The 20,544-nt window shown below is 31.5% G+C and overlaps 1 protein-coding gene across 1 annotated transcript; it reads right to left on the bottom strand.

Moving 5' to 3' along the window:
* Positions 1-8,869: 8,869 nt before the first annotated feature.
* On the bottom strand, positions 8,870-10,018 carry LOC148615885 (uncharacterized). The gene has a single exon (XM_088582508.1). It carries the CDS (start codon positions 10,016-10,018, stop codon positions 8,870-8,872), a length of 1,149 nt encoding a protein of 382 aa, XP_088438634.1.
* Positions 10,019-20,544: the final 10,526 nt, after the last annotated feature.

Below are 20,544 nucleotides of genomic sequence, written 5' to 3'. Positions count from 1 at the left end.
TTTGGTCTGTTTTTTTTTAAATATCTACTCTAACTTATATTAGCCATATGATTTATTTTTTATTCTTAGACCTTCCGTCTCGACTCTTTTTCCCAAACGATGGAATGGGATGTCATCATTATCATCTCAGGCGGATCAAATGGGATGAGAGTGGGCCAATCTTATGAAATTATTTTTTTTTTTAAATGCTATATTTTAATGTTAAAACATTTAAAAAAAATACCCGGAAAGCAATATTTCAATAAATATTCAAAGAGATTGTTTTGAAAAAAAACTTAACCGAGCTTGGCACCAAATCCTTATCATTTACATACATTCAAGCAAATTCGTTATTAATGAATAACATTGTATTTTATGATTAAATGTAAAACGTCTCATGTGCGTGTAACCAACGGATATCATTCGAAAGTTATAAGATTTTGAAAATAAAAACGTTTACCAACTCTCCATAAATTCAATCCTACACTTTGATTTTGAACTGACCTCAGTTGTTATCATGATAAAATGGAAATTATTACTTTTTATACTACAGTTCAAAAACATATTTTGAAAAAAAAAAGATGTTTCATGAAGATGTAATCAACTATAGATATAATTGTTGACAGAAATTCTACTTATTGCTTGTGAAAACTTAAAGTTATCTTTCTATCTTATTTTTCTTCTTGAGAGTTTGCTTTGAAAGTATCTTTTCAACTTTTTTCCAGACTGATTCTTAAAAGGACTTCGAAAGACATCGTTAATTCACTTTACCGACAATGTCATTTAATGATTATTTCATCTAAATGACTTTATTCTAGTACAGAAACACCCAATTATTATCTAGAATAACATACCTATAGCGTATCGTCAATAAAAGTTTAGTGATTTTAACCTTTTCCACTCTCACAGATACAATTTTAATACCCTGATATGACAGATGACAGTGATATGTTTTAACCTGTGCTGAAATTCTGATACGTCAGCTTGTTTGGTGTACGTACATCAAATCATCAATTTTATGACATGTTCAAGTCAGTTTTTTTATTTCATGATTTTTATTGTTTCTTATCTAGGGGAAGTAGTGTTTCCGGAAAGAAAGTGGTGAAATGTCATCAAAGGTAACTACGTCATGTAGAATTTAAACTAAAGAGAAAACAATAAAAAGCAGAATGAATAGATACGCCGAGATTAGAATCAAATACATTTGACAATCCCAGTCAGATTAATACACATGTAATTACTGAAAGAACGTTTGATAATAATCTCTTTATTCAGAAGCAATACAGCTTACAGAAAATACATTGATCAGTATAATATATAGTAGGTGAAAATACATAGGAGTAATATGTATATACGTACAGAACGGCAGAGAATAAATGTTTATAGGTTTCTAATTTTTTCTCCTAAACATAAGAATTTACATAAATTATTGAGTTCTTTTACATTTTGAACTGACAACAGTTGGACAAGCTTATAACTAGACGGTCTTCTCCAATAATAGGTTTTAACATACTTGGTTCTAATATCAGCATATTTTTTACATACCAATATAAAATGATACTCATCTTCTACACTTAGGTCATTACACATTCTACATAAACGCTGATTTCTATCAATATTAAAATATCTTCCAACTTCAATGTTTAAACTATGTGATGAAATTCTATATCTGCATATAAATGGCTTATATAAATAATTTATAGTGCGATCTAAATAAAATTGTAAAGAAAAAGGACTGTGTATATATCTATAGAGGAAACACTTTGACGAATTCTCAAAAAAGGCGTACATTTCTGTAACAAAGGTGTCAGTTATTCTTGTTTTTAAATTATAAATAAAAACATCCTCATCAAATACAGACTGGTTTATCCAAGCCTCTTGGAAACCATATTTAAACAGTATATCTTTTACATTTTGTAACCAATTATATTTACACTTGTCATTACTACCTGATAGTTTATCCAACAAATCTTCATATAGCCCTTTCAAAATACAATTTTCAGTTTTCAGCAACTTAAACCAATACTTGATAATTCTACAATATCTCTGTATAAACATAGGGCTTCGCCCCAATTCACTATACACCATAAAATTGCTCGTCGATGTCTTTACTTTCAAAATACGTTTTAAAAATTGTATGTGGACAAGTTCTATATCTTCAGCTTTGTGAAAGCCCCACACTTCACTACCATAATTTAAAATGCTTGAAATATAAGTATCAAATAATGAGAGTAAAGTTTCATAATTAAAACATTCATCCACAATTTTACTAAACAAGCTAAACATTGCCTTTCTCCCTTGCTTTGCTAACATCTTTTGTGTAAAACTACAGTTACCATTAAATCTGAATAAAACACCAAGGTATACAAATTCATTGCAGACATCTAACTGTACATTATTCAAAAACCATTTTTCATCTTTATTAATACGACCACTTTTACTAAAAACTACAATTTTAGTTTTATTAAGGTTAATATTCAACCCATATTCATTTGAATATTTATCAACACAGTTAATCATATATTGTAAATCTTTTATATCATCACTGAACAATACAGTTTTATCAGCATACATTAACAGAAATAAATTTAACATTTTAAGCTCATTTGGTTGGCATCCTTGTCTAATAAGGTCTACTTCAATGTCATTTATATATAAAGAATATAACAATGAAGATAGTGATTCCCCTTGCATCAGACCAACATTACAACTGAAAAAGTTAGAGAAAAGACCATCTAGTCTAACACAGCTTTTTATATTAGAATACATAGATTTAATATTACACAATTTACCAGTCACGCCACATTTCGCTAATCTTAACCATAATTTAGAATGTAAAACACTATCGAAAGCTTTTTTATAGTCAATGAAACAACAATACAGCCTTTTGTTTTTACTAAACGAATTATTTATCAGTGAATGGAGAGCGAAGATGGCATCAACTGTGCCAAAATTCGGTCTGAAGCCAAATTGTGCATCGGTCAGAACAGAATGTTTATCACTCCATCTTGTGAGTCTGTTGTTTATAATGGGTGTAAACAATTTTCCGAGATGAGAAACAAGAGAAATACCTCGGTAATTTCCTGGATCATTACTGTTTCCTTTTTTATAAATCGGAATAATTATACTCTGAGTCCATATTTCTGGAAAACTTCCACTATTTAATATGTTATTAAAAAGTTTAATCAACACTGGATTAATAAACGGTTTACTAAATATCACATATTCATTTAATATATTGTCAAAACCACACAATTTATTACGTCTAAGTTTATTCATACACGACACTAACTCGCCTTCAGTAAAGTCTACGTCCAATTCCTCAGAGACAGATTCATTCACTCGTGGATTATCTTGCGCTTCTCCGTGTAGAGTTTCATCATATGAAAGCTTACTAAAATAGTTCTCAAAATCCTTCAGTGAAATATTACTGTTCACCTGCTTCTTCTTCACTTTAAATTTCTTATAAAACCGCTTTGGGTTGGTTTTTCTTAGACTTTCAATCATGTTTCCTGATTTATGTTTGTATTGCCGTTTAAGTCTATTTTCTAAAGTCTTGTACTTTTGTTTGGCTAAATTCAATTGTAGCCTATTTTCGTTAGAATGAAGTTTATTAAAAGTTTCTAAAGCACTCTGATAGTCAATATGTAATCTCTTCAACTCAGCTGTGAAGCAGGGTTTTTCAGTCTTACTTATAGTTGTACATGTAGTGTTATGTTGCTCACAATAGTCACACTTACGTTTTATCTCGGTCTTTGTAAAACCTTCAAAAATGTCTTCCAATAGAATGTTAAGTAATTCTACACTTCTGTTCACATCTGTACTTTCGTCTATTAACGATGCAATCTCATCAAATTTACCTGCGTTTTCAATCAAACGCTCTCTGACCCCATCTTCGCTCTCATCATTCCATTTAAAAACGTTATAATTCATATTTTGACAATTACATTTTTCTTGACATAAGGTATTATGTTTAAGGAAAATATCTGCAAAAATAGGAGCATGGCTAGAATAAGTATTAAAATTACCAACATTAAAATTTTTAACAACATTCATATCATTTTTTGGAACTAATAAATAGTCAATTACACTCGACCCATTTTTGTTATTAAATGTTATCTTTTCACTTTCTATACCAAATCGTCCATTACAGATACGCAGACCTGTAGAATAACATAACTGTAGTAATTTTCTGCCAAAAGCATTGACTGTCTTATCGTCTTCAGATTTTCTTTTAACCTTATAATATTCATCGTCATTTTGGTAGTCAGTAAAATCTAAATTGTCACGTAACTGAGATTGAATTGCTTCCCCTTGTATGTAATCTGATTCTAAGCCCACACGTCCGTTAATATCACCAATAATTGCTACAATACCTTTATTGGAAAAATGCTCAATATCTGTTTCAAGTGTCTCAAATACATCAATGTCATACTTCCTGTGAAAAATGTTTTTATCAGGTGGCATATAAATAGAACATAAAAACATATCTTTATTATTAAGCATTATACTCTTATCAATTCTGGACCAAATTATACTATCAGCACTAATTTTGATTAATTTTAAATATGGTTTCAACCACTTTTTATACCATACAATAACACCACCTCCATTGCACTTTTTCCTATGAACAAATTCCTTTTCGTATCTTTTCATGAAACACATCCAATGCTATTCGACAACATTTGAAGTACATCCGTTCCAATTCAAAATACAATCTTCAAGAACTCGTGGGTTCCTAAGGTGTTTCCACTATGAGAACCGATTTTTTCAACCTGTCTTAGTTTTCCCTTCCTCCTTCATCTACACATGACTTGACTTGTTATGAGAAACTCAGCGAGTGTTTCTAGAAAAACAGAGAACGCTTACCTTACCGGTGCACTTGGGAATGTATGTGTACATGAGGAAACACAAATGTTGATGAAATACAATACAAATCTTCATGAACAAAAGAATACGAATCGTCGATGGAGAATGTTAAATACAGATGTACGTGAATTGATATTTCATACTAAAATACAGATAACTGACACATACTAATACTTCATTTAAGTAATAAAAAACGTTTGTGTTTAATAAGCCAAGTATAGTGCAAAATGTTTATAAATCTTTGACAAGCTCCAGCTTCAGATATGATATGATTGCTAGTATGGAAACTCCAAGAACAAATGATATTAATGTAATTACAAACACAGCACTCCGCAATTTTAATACACCACACAAAATATGTTTTGGTTATTTATTTATACTTGAACTGTCATCCATTAGAAATTAAATTATAAGGAATAATTCAAATTTTTGAACTGGTTATTTTGTATAATTCGTTCAAAAATTAGGAACATTCTATAAATAACAAAAAAATGTTAATCAGAATACAAATAATACAATGGAACAAAAATATGAGAATTTTCAGTATATTTTTATACTGCTTTGTTGGGTAGATAGCAGTAGGGGATGCTCGGTAGAGTCTTTATATGAATGAGACCACACAACAGAAATGACTCTAACGTCTTTGGTTGTGGGCTGAAATATATTAATATTAAAACTAAAATAAAGTTTTAATAATTTAATTTGTTCCTCGATGCACACATACAGATGATCAATATAAACAGATTAAACAGATAAAAACAATTCATACCAGTAAATAACTAATCGATATAATATAAAATAACATGTAATGAAAAGTGTCACTGAATTATAATTTGTCTCATGTACTGATAGAACTTATGTTCGAGCATAAAATTATTGAATTATTGTTTTCTTAAGGACAAAATGAACACTGTCATAATGAAATCTATGCATAGGAACTTAATTGAATTAAAATAAGATAAACACTCTTAACACATGCGAATAATCAATAGAGAAAATAAAACACATACCTACAATGTATCATAATATTCGAAAAAGAGAAAAACAAATAAATTCAATTCTTTCAATGAAAAAACGTGTGATCTGGGAAGAGACAGATGCAACGTATTAAAACTTAGTTCAGAAGAGACATTTTGTCATTAAACGTTTAACTAAAATGTTTTACTCCAAAAATCGGAAAACATCTATTTACATGTACAAGGCCTACGTCAATCAGGGGATCATAATGCATCGAAAATGAATCGAAAGAAAATGGTATAACTATGAAAGGGAAAGCTAATCATTCTTAAAACATATTTTCAAGTTACGCCTTACAGCATTTGCCATTCTATTGTCTTTGTTTTGGGTAAATTTTACCATAAATACATTTGACAATTTTGTCCCTGAAAAAGCTTCATGAATTAACTCCCTTTCATTATATAAAATAAGTCTTTCGATTTCCGATATAAGATAAAAAAAAATGAAGTTTAATAAATTGAAAACAATAAACAAAACAAAATCGTAATTATTTACATACCAACAAAAAGAAATAAAATAATCGTAATTAACTCTACAGGATCTTTAATATACGAAGCTTAAAATGAAGCATCTATAGATAAAAAAATATAATTGTTTAAGTACATAAAGTAAGTAATTTAACATACCTGAAATATATTAATATTAAAACTAAAATAAAGTTTTAATAATTTAATTTGTTCCTCGATGCACACATACAGATGATGCGGCATCGAGCGAACATCGTTATTTATACAGGATTAGCAATTAAAATTTATTAACCAATAAAATCAAATCTTTTACAAATTTTGGAAAATGGTCAGTTGTCAATCGAAAATCTTGACCAATAATGTAGAACGTTCCATACATGTTTTTTTTTTTGTTTTGTTTTGTTTTTTTTTTGTTTTTGTTTTGGCTTTTTAGGATTAAAATGTCAAACATAAGCAATCAGCTATTTACCCTGTGGTGTATGAAACAATCAACTTAATTACATCATATATCCTGACTTAGATATAACTGCCAATATTTCAAAGGTTTCAGACAAAAGAGTTGATAGGAAAGCTTTTTAAAAATTAATCCTTATTACAAAATTTGCCCAACATTTAGTAAAAGTTTCAATGTAAAGTGCCAAAGGAAAGAATAGATAATTTATTATGTAAACGGACAAATAAAGAAATGTTTCTAAATTATTTGTAGAATTTTATTAATAAAGCTAAATTACGAAATTCAAATTAAATGGAATTTGCGCATTTTATCTACTTTTGTTGAAAAGTATTATTTACAAAAATATACAAAAATCACTCTATGATAAATCTTCCCTACTACGAAAGCTTTGGACCCCAAAGCTAAATTATGAAATATTGTTTTGGGATCATTTATAAAAAATTGAGTTATGTTAACCCGTGGCAAGCGCCCCTCAGCATACATAAATAATTCACAAATTTATAAAAAGGAACCCCTTATGAGTATAGAATTTTAAGTGTTTTGTTATGAACATGTTTTACACTTTTAAAATACTTCTCTACATAATATCCATCTCTAAACATATAATTATTTAAGTATGTGTAGCTTCTGAAGAAAATATACAGTACTACAATGTCATGTTAATATACAAGAATCATACAGTAAATAAATTTACATTTTCAATATAATTGTTCATAATGTCAGGTAGGTAGAGTACTGTGGATCTGATAGTAACTTAAAAGAATACAAATAGTACTAAAACAAGCAATGTCTGTATAACTTACAATTGAGGATATAAAGAGTTTGATTTAGGTGTAATTTCACCTTGACCTTGTAATAAAGTACTGTAACCATTGTGGATAATCATAACGTAAGCACAAAATGGTTGACGTAAAATTTTACGCAATTTGAACCAAGACACAAAGTCAATAGTAATACATGTTGGTACAGATATAGTTTGCAATGTTAACTTATTTCGAACAGTAAAGTTTGTCCAACTAGCAATCAATTTACAAGTTGGGAATGAAGTGATACTGATATGATTTATAGTGGGTGTATCAATATCCCAATATGATGGACACAGAGATAATGAAAGTATGGGGATAATGACACATTGGCCACCACAAGTAATTTCTATAGCTAAACTAGTTCTTTGCTTCTTTTTACTTTTGTAGATGCAAATGACAATAAGTATAAGTACGATTAAAACAACTATGCTAAGCAACACTGAAGCATGAAGCCATGAAAATTCATTTGTAATATAAGTAATAAGGTTACTAGTAGTTTGCGCAGAATTGAGTTTTGTGACATGTTCATTGTAAATAAAGGATGGAACAGTTTGAGATTTTACACTAGCAACTTGTTGTATAACTAGCAAAGCAGTAGCCATTTTGCGAACCTTGAAAAATAAGTATATACATGTAATAAATGATAAAAATCCAATACCTAATGCTACAAAAATTAAAATTGCATTGGTATCAGGCCAATCTTCAGCAAGAGTAATGTCTCCTGTTAGCAATGGTTCAGTGAGTGTTTGAAAAATTTGTTCATCTTTCTTGGCTGCTTGGGCCATTTTTGTTAGACTTAAATGTTCTTTGTGATCTGCTGCAAGTAATTGTGACATGTTGTGGGTGTAAATTTTAAAATCTGGTAATTTTAGTGATATTTTTGTGGGGAAAGTGGTGTCTCCTAGAATGTTATTTAGTTTAGTGTGATTGAAAAACTCTGTTAGCAGTGCTAAGTTCACTGGATGCATAACTGAAAAAGTAGATTATGGGTCAAATATGTTAGCTTCATCATAACAGTTAATAAGTCTTGGTGCAAAATAAAGTGTTGATGAGTATAAAGAACATCGACATGGGACATGCACTTTGCAGAATGTGCAAGATGGAATTTGTTGAATATTATCTGGACATTTAAGTGTTAATTGATTATTATTTTTATATACAAGAACAGAAGTATGGGTTAGTTCTATTATCTTTGATGGTCTTGTAGAAATCTGAAGTCACATGTTTCTTTCACCATTGTTACGTTGTTATTAAAGAGAGCAATTAAACAGTTGGGTTTAGAGGAATGAGTTAGTTGAAAATTTTGAAAACAAAATTACAGAAGATCCATGCACACAGTTAGCAATATCTCTAGTAGAAAGTTCTGTGAAATAATCATTTCTATTAGTAATAGCAAAGAAGTTAGGTAGATTCATTAGTTTAGTAGCATGTGAAGTAGTATCATTAATTGGTACTGGAAGAGTTATTACTTTGTACAAATTTAAAGGTTTAGAATGAGCTGAATCTGGAAATCTTACAGTTATATAAAGCATTGAATGATTTCGAGCAAACATAAAGTTTGAGTGGGTATAGTAGTATGCTGGGTCAAAATGAGTAAGGTAAAATCCAGGATAAGATTTGGATAGAATTTGTTGGATTTTGTGCAAAACATGCGTAAATGAGTGCTTTGGGATTAGTAGTGGTGAGATTCTGCCTTTAACTAAGCTTTGTATGCTAGTTTGTAACTGGTTGAGGCTTTCTCTTAATATGTTAGCATCATTAACAAGAGTAATTAAGATTTGTGACATATTAGACATAGAATGCTGAAAAGAAGAAAGTGAGTTATAAAATGAATTAGCAACTTGTTTGATTTGTACTGAGTTTTGTCGTACGCCCTCCATAAGATTTGTTGTTCTGTTATTTATAATGGACATGAAGGAGGACAATTGTGAACCATGTTGGTGTAAGGTGTTTGCCATAAGTATTGAACGTCTATTTAATTCATTTATTTGTTTTGCTGACATTTGAACATCACCCAATGTGGCTAAACCAAAAATACCTTTAGCCAAAGAACCTATAAATGGTAAAAGTGATCTTTGATTTCTCTTACTACCAAAATAATTTGTTTGGGGCACCAAAGCATGAATAGCTTTGATTGTCTCTTTCAATTGTGATTCCGTTGAATCATGTAAGGCATGTATAAAATTTACCATATTATTCATCGAATTACATTCATTTTTTATCTCTTCACAGAAATACATTTTAGATAATGTTACTTTTTTAGGCAATTCTACTTTGAAGGTATGAAGCCATGATTCTGTAGACATATGCAGGAATGACTCTTGTCTAAAAATAACACCATAGTTCAATCTTTGAACAATATTCATCTTTTCATCAATGGTTTGTGTTGTAGCAGGTTTGATCACTAGAGCAGTTATAAGGACCATGATTGCCAAAACTATGGTATGTTGAAAAGTTCCAAATTTACCTACAACGAGACAAAAGGAAAAAAAAAATTAGTGTGATGAATGTCAGGGGATGAATGCACACCTGCAGAATGTACACTCTAGCACTATGAACTACAGAAACTGTAAAGGATAGACATCATCACAAATTTTATGAAGCAAAATTTTGTTTTGTTTTGAAAAATTTAAGCCAAAGTGGTCCAAAGTTATAAAATTGGGCGCCTAGAATTTTCAACATAACCTAGGAATGAAAAATCATTTAACTTAAAAGTATGGGTCAACTACTCTGGTTCAAGGATTCAAACTAGCTTATTCATTCATTTTATAATATTATAAATATATTTGTTCAATACAGTTTTACTAATACTTATATTTTATGATGTATGATTTTTCATACATTGTTTTTATATACTATTTATTTCTTTTTATGTTTAAAACATGACCTTCTTATTTTACCATTTTTAGTGAACCTGCTATTTATATATTGAAGAGAATTTTCATCAAAATTATCATCCGAGATCCATGATCTCGAACCATCAAGCCATTCGACTTGTATTTCTCTTCTACCATGTTTAAGTCTACCTCTTAAAGCTTTATTAAAAGGATATGACTGAGTATCTTGGACTTTGTCATTTTGTACTCTTTTATTATTATTTGGCTGAACTGCTTGCTGAGTTTGAGGTCTAACAGGCAATGGGGTTTGCTGAATTTGAGGGATGTGTTGAGACTGGGAATGAGCATCTACCAGAGGGTTTTGATTTTCACCCTGCGGTTCTTGAATAACCACATTTGGTTGTTCATCATTCTCATTTTCATGCTGAGGTCTGACAACAACTGGTTTGTTATAATGTTTTAAGTGACATGCATTAATCATAGACTGATGAGGTTTCTTTTTGTTTATATCATACAGTTTGTATGTATAATTTTCACCTTTGTACATAATGCGATAGGGGCCTTCAAATTTGTCATACAACTTTTTAGACTGACCAACAGGGATTTTATTTATGGCTTTTAATACCAAATCACCAGCTTTAAAATCTGGAATTTTTGCTTTATGGTCATGTCTTTGCTTGTCAAGAATTTTTTGACGTTTATGATTTTCTTCAGCAATTTCATAGACAATTTCCAAATTTTTTGTTATCTCCTGAATGTGATCTTTAGTGGCTTGTCCTAAATTGTCTTTTGGCACTAATGCAATGTCAAAGGGCAATTTCATGGGTTGGCCGAAGACACACTGGAAAGGAGATATTTCAGTTGCATTTAATGCAGGAGATTTCCGAATAGCCATCATAACACTTTGTAATTAAATAGGCCATTTAGTGTGGTCCTTACCGCAATATGTACGTATAGTTTGAGCAATAGTTGAGTTTTGACGCTCAACCAAACCATTTGTCTGTGGATGATAAGAAGAAGTATGATGTTGTGTAATTTGAAAAATTTCACAAAGAGCATTTACTATATGCGACATAAAATTCCTACCCCTATCAGAAAATAAGATACGGGGTGCTCCATATCGACAAATGATTTGGTCATAGATAACTCTTGCTACTTCTTGTGCATTCTGTGTTCTCAAAGGAAAAGCTTCAGGAAAGCGGCTGAAAGCATCAATCATTAACAAAACATAACTATATCCTTCAGCACTTTTTGGCAGTGGACCTAAAATATCAATCTGCCACCTTTCAAACCGTTTGACAGGAGGCATGGACCCTAATGGAGGGTTACACTGGTTATAGTTACGCTTTGCCATCTGACAGCGATTGCAAGATTTTACATAATTTTCAACATCAGCATAAATTGTCTGCCACCAATACTTGGAGCGTATTGATTCATGAACCTTGTCAACTCCAAGGTGTCCGCCACCTGCAAGAGAATCATGGTAGGAACGCAAAACATCATTTCGCAGTACCTGTGGGATACAAAGTTGTCTAGTAAACTTTTGTTCTTCAGGCAATCTTTTGCATCTTCTCTGATCTAAATGAAACAAAAGGCTATTTATTATTTCATATCTGTCAGCTTCAAATGACACCTTTCTGGCATTCTTATCATCATCTGGTAACTCTTTATCTACAATATAGTTGATAATATTCTTAAAATCTGGACAATCTTTCTGCATCTGAAAAAGAGCTTGTCTGTTGTCTAAAGCTTCATCAACTTTGTCCTCGGTAACAGGTGCTACTACTGCAACTGGGTCATCTGGATAAACAAATTCAACTATGACACGTTGAAATGAATGATCATATTCTGGGTTCTGCTTTGTGACCGGAATGGTCAGCTCAGAAACTGAAAAAGCTGAAATATTTGCATTTGTTTGTTCATTTGTTGACTGTTTGAGATCTCGTATCAGCATTTCTTTTCTAATACTTTCTGAAATAGCAAAAATGATATCTTCGAATTCATTGGGTTCTGAAATAGGAGAAGGTTCAATTAGTTGTTCTTTATATTCACGCCTGCTTAATGCATCAGCTACACAATTTGCTTTTCCTGGTTTGTAAATAACTTCAAAATTATAATTCTGCAAAAACATAGACCAGCGACCAAGTCTGGCCGTAGGATTTTTTATATTATTTAACCAACATAAAGCTTTGTGGTCTGTTTGAATAGTAAACTTGTCATTAGACAAATATGGGTGGTACGCTTGGATTCCACATAGAATAGCTAAGCATTCTTTTTCTGTGGTTGTCCATTTCCTTTCACCTTTATTCAAAGATCTACCTCCATAGGCGATAGGATGCTCATTTCCCTCAGTATCTTTTTGACTTAGTAGAAAGCCTACTGCTGTGTCAGATGCATCACAAGTTAAAATGAATGGTTCAGATGTCTTTGGGAATGCCAATATTGGAGCCTCAAGAAGTTTTTGTTTCAAAGTTTCAAAAGAATTTTGGCATTCATCTGTCCAAGTGAATTTCTTGTCTTTACATAGTAAAGAATTTAGTGGAAAAGCAATTTTAGAAAAGTTCAGAACAAACTTCCGATAATATCCTACTAAACCTAAGAAACTTTTAACTTGCTTTTGCGTCTTCGGCACAGGAAAGTCTTTCATAGCTTTGGTCTTTTCTGGGTCCACCTCAACTCCATTTTTCGAAATGAAATGACCCAGAAATTTTAACCTCTGGACAGCAAAATGGCATTTCTTAGGCTGAAGCCTCAAGTTATGTTTATCAAGACATTCAAACACTTCTGTTAAATGAACCAAATGTATGTCGAAGCTCTCACTAAAAATGAGAATATCATCAATATAAACCAAAACAGATTTCCAATTCATTTCTCTGAAAATTGATGTCATTAAAGTTTGGAACGAAACTGGTGAATTCGCTAAACCATAAGGAAGTCTTTTCCATATTTTATACTGCTTTGTTGGGTAGATAGCAGTAGGGGATGCTCGGTAGAGTCTTTATATGAATGAGACCACACAACAGAAATGACTCTAACGTCTTTGGTTGTGGGCTGAAATATATTAATATTAAAACTAAAATAAAGTTTTAATAATTTAATTTGTTCCTCGATGCACACATACAGATGATGCGGCATCGAGCGAACATCGTTATTTATACAGGATTAGCAATTAAAATTTATTAACCAATAAAATCAAATCTTTTACAAATTTTGGAAAATAGTCAGTTGTCAATCGAAAATCTTGACCAATAATGTAGAACGTTCCATACATGTTTTTTTTTTGTTTTGTTTTGTTTTTTTTTTGTTTTTGTTTTGGCTTTTTAGGATTAAAATGTCAAACATAAGCAATCAGCTATTTACCCTGTGGTGTATGAAACAATCAACTTAATTACATCATATATCCTGACTTAGATATAACTGCCAATATTTCAAAGGTTTCAGACAAAAGAGTTGATAGGAAAGCTTTTTAAAAATTAATCCTTATTACAAAATTTGCCCAACATTTAGTAAAAGTTTCAATGTAAAGTGCCAAAGGAAAGAATAGATAATTTATTATGTAAACGGACAAATAAAGAAATGTTTCTAAATTATTTGTAGAATTTTATTAATAAAGCTAAATTACGAAATTCAAATTAAATGGAATTTGCGCATTTTATCTACTTTTGTTGAAAAGTATTATTTACAAAAATATACAAAAATCACTCTATGATAATATTGTACTTGTGCAGAAATATAGTACATTGGCTGAGATAACCCCATACCCCGTGCACCCCTCCCTCCACATTACAATCATAAAGAGTCAAAAGAATAAAGGTCAGTGGTTTTTTTTCAAAACTTGTTTTACATAATGCAAAATGCAAACCATTTATTGTTAAAAATTGAACTAAGACTTCTACAATTTACGGAAAGAAGTAAATAATGTATATGTATCCAACACCATGTAGCCCTATATTTTAGCTATCTCATGAAATCAAGAATGTAGCGTTTTTTTGTTTTTTTTTTGTTTTGTTTTTTTTTTTTTTCAATGTCAAAACCGTACAGTATTAAGGCTTCAGTAAAAACAATGGCTAATTGGGCATTTTCTGTTTAATAGAGTGGCAACTTCTGGGATTCTTTCGGTGACTTGTCACGAGTTTGATAATCAGAAATTCCATCGGAAATGCCGGTACCAAGTCAAGGTCATTTCGTATGTTTCAATTTTTTTTACCAATCATTGCTCAAAACGGATCTTTTACATTTTGTTTCATGAAAAGTCTCGTAATTTCAACTCAACAAGTAATTGCTCTTCGATATGTATCCAGTTTGGTATCATTCGATAAATAATTCGATTTTCTACATCGTAAAACAAAAATGTTTAATTAAATAATACTATAACAATAAAGTTGAAAATGATAGCACTTTCCGAATATCCGTTACATACTTCATTTCGTGTGTTATTAAGCTAGTATATCGTGGCTTCGAGCAGATAATGTGACTGTCTTTTTAGATATAAACCACTAAAATCTCCCAAACTCTTTCGTAACACAGTGTTTGCCAATCAATTGCACGATATGAGTGACGCTGACCATCAGATGACTGTTCCTATACTTGGTTTAATTGTCGTTTCCGTGCTAACATATATACTCAATCCTGTTAGACCCGGTTTGGACTTATATGTGGTATTTGTATATCAGTGGCCGTTCATGTCAAAATAGGGATATTTCTATCGGCTTACTTTTAACAAGTACCGGCTTACTTTTCAAAAGTATCGGCTTACTTGTTAAAAGTATCGGCATACTTATCAAAAGTATCGGCATACTTTTCAAAAGTAAGCCGATACAAAAACTTTATGCATAGTGAAAAAAGTATCGGCATACTTTTTAAAAGTATCGGCTTACTTTTCAAAAGTAACGGCTTACATTTTGTTTTAGATATCAACCAATCCAATGTTCCGTTACATCTGAGCATTTTCTCACCTAAACCACGCGATAGCTTGAACGCCAGGGATCTGCCTATAAACTATGTCTGTCCCATCAGGAGGTCATTAATGATGCTTAGTGAAGACTTTAAAATTAGTAGCGTTTCCTTTTATTAAATAAACAATTTCTCTATATATTGTACATAAAATCGCTTGCCCACTTTGGGCATGTGACAGTTAAAAATTCAGCTATAAATAATTAAAAAGATCAAATTAAAGAAGCAATAGCAAACAATAAACAATAAATTGTATAATTATGAATCAGTCAAGTAAGGCTGACATGTAATAATTAACTCATTTTATTAGTAGCAATAAGGGCTATAATAATTGGTGCCTACATGTATGATGTATTGCATTAATTCAATTAACCATAATGGTATAAAATGTTGTCTCCTTAATTTAATCTATTATCCTGTTTATATCCTTATCCAAAAGTCTTAACATAGTCACCGCAAATTTCTTCTTTCTCTGAAAACCAACACAAATGATCTATGTGAGGCTTTCGTTCAAATTCAAGTAGCAGAGATGACAACGATAGGAGTTTAAAGACCTGTATATACCCCAGTGACTCTGTATGGTCGTCCCTTTATCCCGCTTTAATATTGTAATTTATAGTTTAAATATATTATATAATTTAGAAGATTGAAATTGATAACCTAACAAAATAAAGAAAGAAAAAAATATGTATACTAATGAAACTATAACGAACTAAGTGATAATACAAAATATACAAAAATCATAAAAAAGTAAAAAAATAAATGTTTAACGTACGAGGAAAAGCAAAACCAGGTGCAGTAAACCAAGTGAGAAATTTGGAAATAAAAAAAATACGCCAAAGGTTGATAGGGGGTCGTTTTGGGAAAGAAAAAAAATAAACTGTAGATGCGCGTTATTGATATGGAAAGAAAAAAAATAAAACCAAAGTATATGACCACGGGGTTTGTGGAACGAAAAATTAAAAGTCCATAGGTAATGGACTGCTTGTAATTTTACAGTTTGCTTAATATGTGTATGCAGTTTTAATGACAGAATACTTGATGAAGAAATCTTTCCCTTTCCGATCTAGGTCCAACGTCCGCCATGAGGTTTGTTTAATCTTAACTCACGCATAGAAGAAAGCGCGCGTTTAATTATGGGTTCACACCTTTGATACGATCGATTTGATTGGCTACACATCTCTGTAAACTCTGTCAAAAGTATCGGCATACTTTTGAAAAGTAAGCCGGTACTTGTTGAAAGTAAGCCGATAGAAATATCCCTATTTTGACATGAACGGCCACTGATATTTGTAATACATGACGGACTGAGGGATTTCTTAAAGTCATTGGCTATCATTTAGAGTCCCTCACGGACGGTGTAAAACATCAAAGGGTTTACATAGTCCCCCGGCATAGTCATACTCGTGAAGGTGGGTCATGGTGTGTTAGAAAAATTAGATGTCATGTGACCACGTTCATTCATTAATTCATTAAAATTATCAAACATAATTGATCACACATAATGTTGATCCGTGACCTAGTGATTTAATGTGTTATCTGCACGCTGTACAGCATACAGCATTTGCTGAATCTTGGGATAAAATCAACACTTTCCAGTGCAAAAATAACGTTATGTTTCCGATCACCATTCGTAAATTTTGTAGAGTCGGAAGGTAGGGATTTATTTTGAAACGAAATACGTCATAGTGACACCAAAGCAGAAAACAATGATAATTTAATCTGCAAAGATTAAACATGTAATAGACTTAATTCACGGCCTAATCCCATTTTGGATTCGGTGCTGGAGATATTTTTTGTTTTGACGGTGTTGGTCAAAACAAAAGAATATCTCAATAAAACTTGGGGTCCAAGGGTAAATATGACCTTATGAGTTTATGTTCCATACACGTAGGCGTATAAAATGCATATGAACTATTTCACTTTTTGTTGCAAAAATCTTTGCATTGAGGAATCTGTTAAGTCGGGGTAGTTCCATTAGCTGCCTATTACTCTAACGTGAAGTTTCGGGGACTATATTATACATATATAGAGGTTATGTACACGGAAAAGTAGAGTGTACATGTAAGTACATTCCCAAGGACCTCCAACGATTTTTAGTTTTGCTAAATATGCACAACTCTTTATATGATTTATAGTTTAACTATTTTCTGTTTATGACTTCGTGCAAATAAAGTAAAGTTTGTACATGTACATAAAAATATAATTTAGTCTCCTTCATACTTAAGTATTGTACACGTAAAAATAACCATAAGTTTTGTGAAATTGTGAAGAAGGTTTGCAGGATTTAATGAAATAGAGATTCTAAAGAAAAGTTAATGACAGTGTTGTGAAGTGCTGAATGTACATACATGTTATGTTGGTTCTGAAACCAAAATAATACTGCATGGCAGTGCCTCTGGATATAATGTATAGAGCTGCAAAACAAGTACTGTAGTATACCGTTTTTGTCCAAGGAAACATTTTTTCAGGCTAGAAATGTATACAACTATTTAAAAGTTGATGAAATTGTTTGATACAAGATTCAATTGAAATATTGATTTTGAAGTGTTAGCTGTGAGCCAGTATGAATGGATTTAGCCTTAAAGTCCTTCGTATACGGGTATTGTAATTTTGTTTCATAAGAATTTCGAATGTTTTCTGTTGAGTACATGACTGTAACAGATTTTTGTTCATTTATTCTCTGTTGCTAGGGAACTGTTTTAACCATGACGAATGTAAAACAAAGACCTTATAGATGTAAATTCTTAGCAAATCACACACTACTAATTAGGTCCTAAGGAAGAGTAATTGACAGGCTTTTTAGTGAATTGGAAATGGAGCATGCCCAAACCCGGAATCTGCCGATATATAGGTTACAGACCACCAATTCAACCAATGAGCATTCGGAACGTACGCAAAAATAGTCCTACGCAGAAATTACCCCTGTTCCTCATAGTGCTGTGAAAAAAGTTCTCATCTTATTTAAAAAATTTAAACAGTTTCTGAAAGGAAAAACATTTCTGTACATTTTATAGGTGCATTTTGCTTCTTGTGATGTGAAGCCTAATCTCCATAATGATTTTTAAATATACCCCTATCTTGTGAAAACACTGGGATTTCCCATGCTATTTATAGACCCTTCACTTCCGGTGACCAGTACTGCACTGCAAGTCTGCTAACCCCACATGCCATTCTGAGGATTGTGAGCTGACATATGTAGAATCATGCTGATATATAGTCATCTGCAGGTTAAAGTTAAGGTAAAGTCCAGAGAAGCCATTGAATATTGTGAAATTAGCATAGAAGCCTATGGGAAGTGGAATTAGTGGTTTTTAGCCTTAAGCTGAAGCCATGGCAAAATGAAAAGTTTCTTGAAATAGCTTTAAACTACTTGAAGATCTTGTTAACTTTGCCATGAGAGGAATACACTACAAAAATCCTTCAAAATATGCATTTTTTTAAGTTATAGGTCCAAATTATGGAAAATTGGTCTTTTTGGCTGATTTTTATGTCCTATCTTGTAAAAAGTGTAGAAAATTTAGTAAAAATATCAAATATTAAACTTTGAGGGCTATATTTACCTAAATATGGTAGTAATAAGCACTTGAAATCAAGTTTTGTGTAGATTTGAGCAAAAATTAGGTTAGAAATGAGGAAAAACTCACTTTCATTACTGCGGTTAAGGCCATATAAGCATTCCCCTATGGCAACATGGAAAATCCATTATTGAGCACTTTTTTTGCTTTAGGTGCCCTTTACTGGTCACGTTTTAATGTGAAAACACTGTATTTACAAATTTAAAGCCAAATATATCACCTTTTGTGAAAATTTAAAGATTTAGGATTTTTGACATGTGATCAAGAAAAAGGGGGAGGCAAGTCAGAAATAAATTTTTAAAAATAGACCAATTTCTCAGAAAATGATTACTTTTAAAACTATTTCTTCATTAATATTGTTAAAAAACAAGTTGTGATTGATATTTTTTATTTGAAAAGTCAGAAAAAGTTCTTTGCAAATATTTAATGCATTTCAGTATGGTAGAATATTTTCACTTTTTTGCTCGCACAACTTGGTTACCCTATATTTAAAAATCAAATATTTAAAAAAGTGCTTGTCACATTTCACTGAAACTTTGCAAATGCATTCAGTATGTGTGTAGGAAGATACCTGTATAGTTATTTATTTTTTCTAAGACAAAAAGTGACTCTTTAGGTTACAGACCACCAATTCAACCAATGAGCATTCGGAACGTACGCAAAAATAGTCCTACGCAGAAATTACCCCTGTTCCTCATAGTGCTGTGAAAAAAGTTCTCATCTTATTTAAAAAATTTAAACAGTTTCTGAAAGGAAAAACATTTCTGTACATTTTATAGGTGCATTTTGCTTCTTGTGATGTGAAGCCTAATCTCCATAATGATTTTTAAATATACCCCTATCTTGTGAAAACACTGGGATTTCCCATGCTATTTATAGACCCTTCACTTCCGGTGACCAGTACTGCACTGCAAGTCTGCTAACCCCACATGCCATTCTGAGGATTGTGAGCTGACATATGTAGAATCATGCTGATATATAGTCATCTGCAGGTTAAAGTTAAGGTAAAGTCCAGAGAAGCCATTGAATATTGTGAAATTAGCATAGAAGCCTATGGGAAGTGGAATTAGTGGTTTTTAGCCTTAAGCTGAAGCCATGGCAAAATGAAAAGTTTCTTGAAATAGCTTTAAACTACTTGAAGATCTTGTTAACTTTGCCATGAGAGGAATACACTACAAAAATCCTTCAAAATATGCATTTTTTTAAGTTATAGGTCCAAATTATGGAAAATTGGTCTTTTTGGCTGATTTTTATGTCCTATCTTGTAAAAAGTGTAGAAAATTTAGTAAAAATATCAAATATTAAACTTTGAGGGCTATATTTACCTAAATATGGTAGTAATAAGCACTTGAAATCAAGTTTTGTGTAGATTTGAGCAAAAATTAGGTTAGAAATGAGGAAAAACTCACTTTCATTACTGCGGTTAAGGCCATATAAGCATTCCCCTATGGCAACATGGAAAATCCATTATTGAGCACTTTTTTTGCTTTAGGTGCCCTTTACTGGTCACGTTTTAATGTGAAAACACTGTATTTACAAATTTAAAGCCAAATATATCACCTTTTGTGAAAATTTAAAGATTTA

Source organism: Perna viridis, chromosome 5 (assembly GCF_037379345.1).
Source record: "Perna viridis isolate PV_CMFRI_1.1 ecotype Kerala chromosome 5, ASM3737934v1, whole genome shotgun sequence".
Classification (NCBI taxonomy): Eukaryota; Metazoa; Mollusca; class Bivalvia; order Mytilida; family Mytilidae; genus Perna; species Perna viridis.
This window is presented reverse-complemented; position numbering and strand designations above follow the sequence as displayed.

Bases quoted from the DNA above. Each gene is read 5' to 3' on its own strand.
- LOC148615885 (XM_088582508.1), bottom strand. From the start codon at position 10,018: ATGGTCCTTATAACTGCTCTAGTGATCAAACCTGCTACAACACAAACC.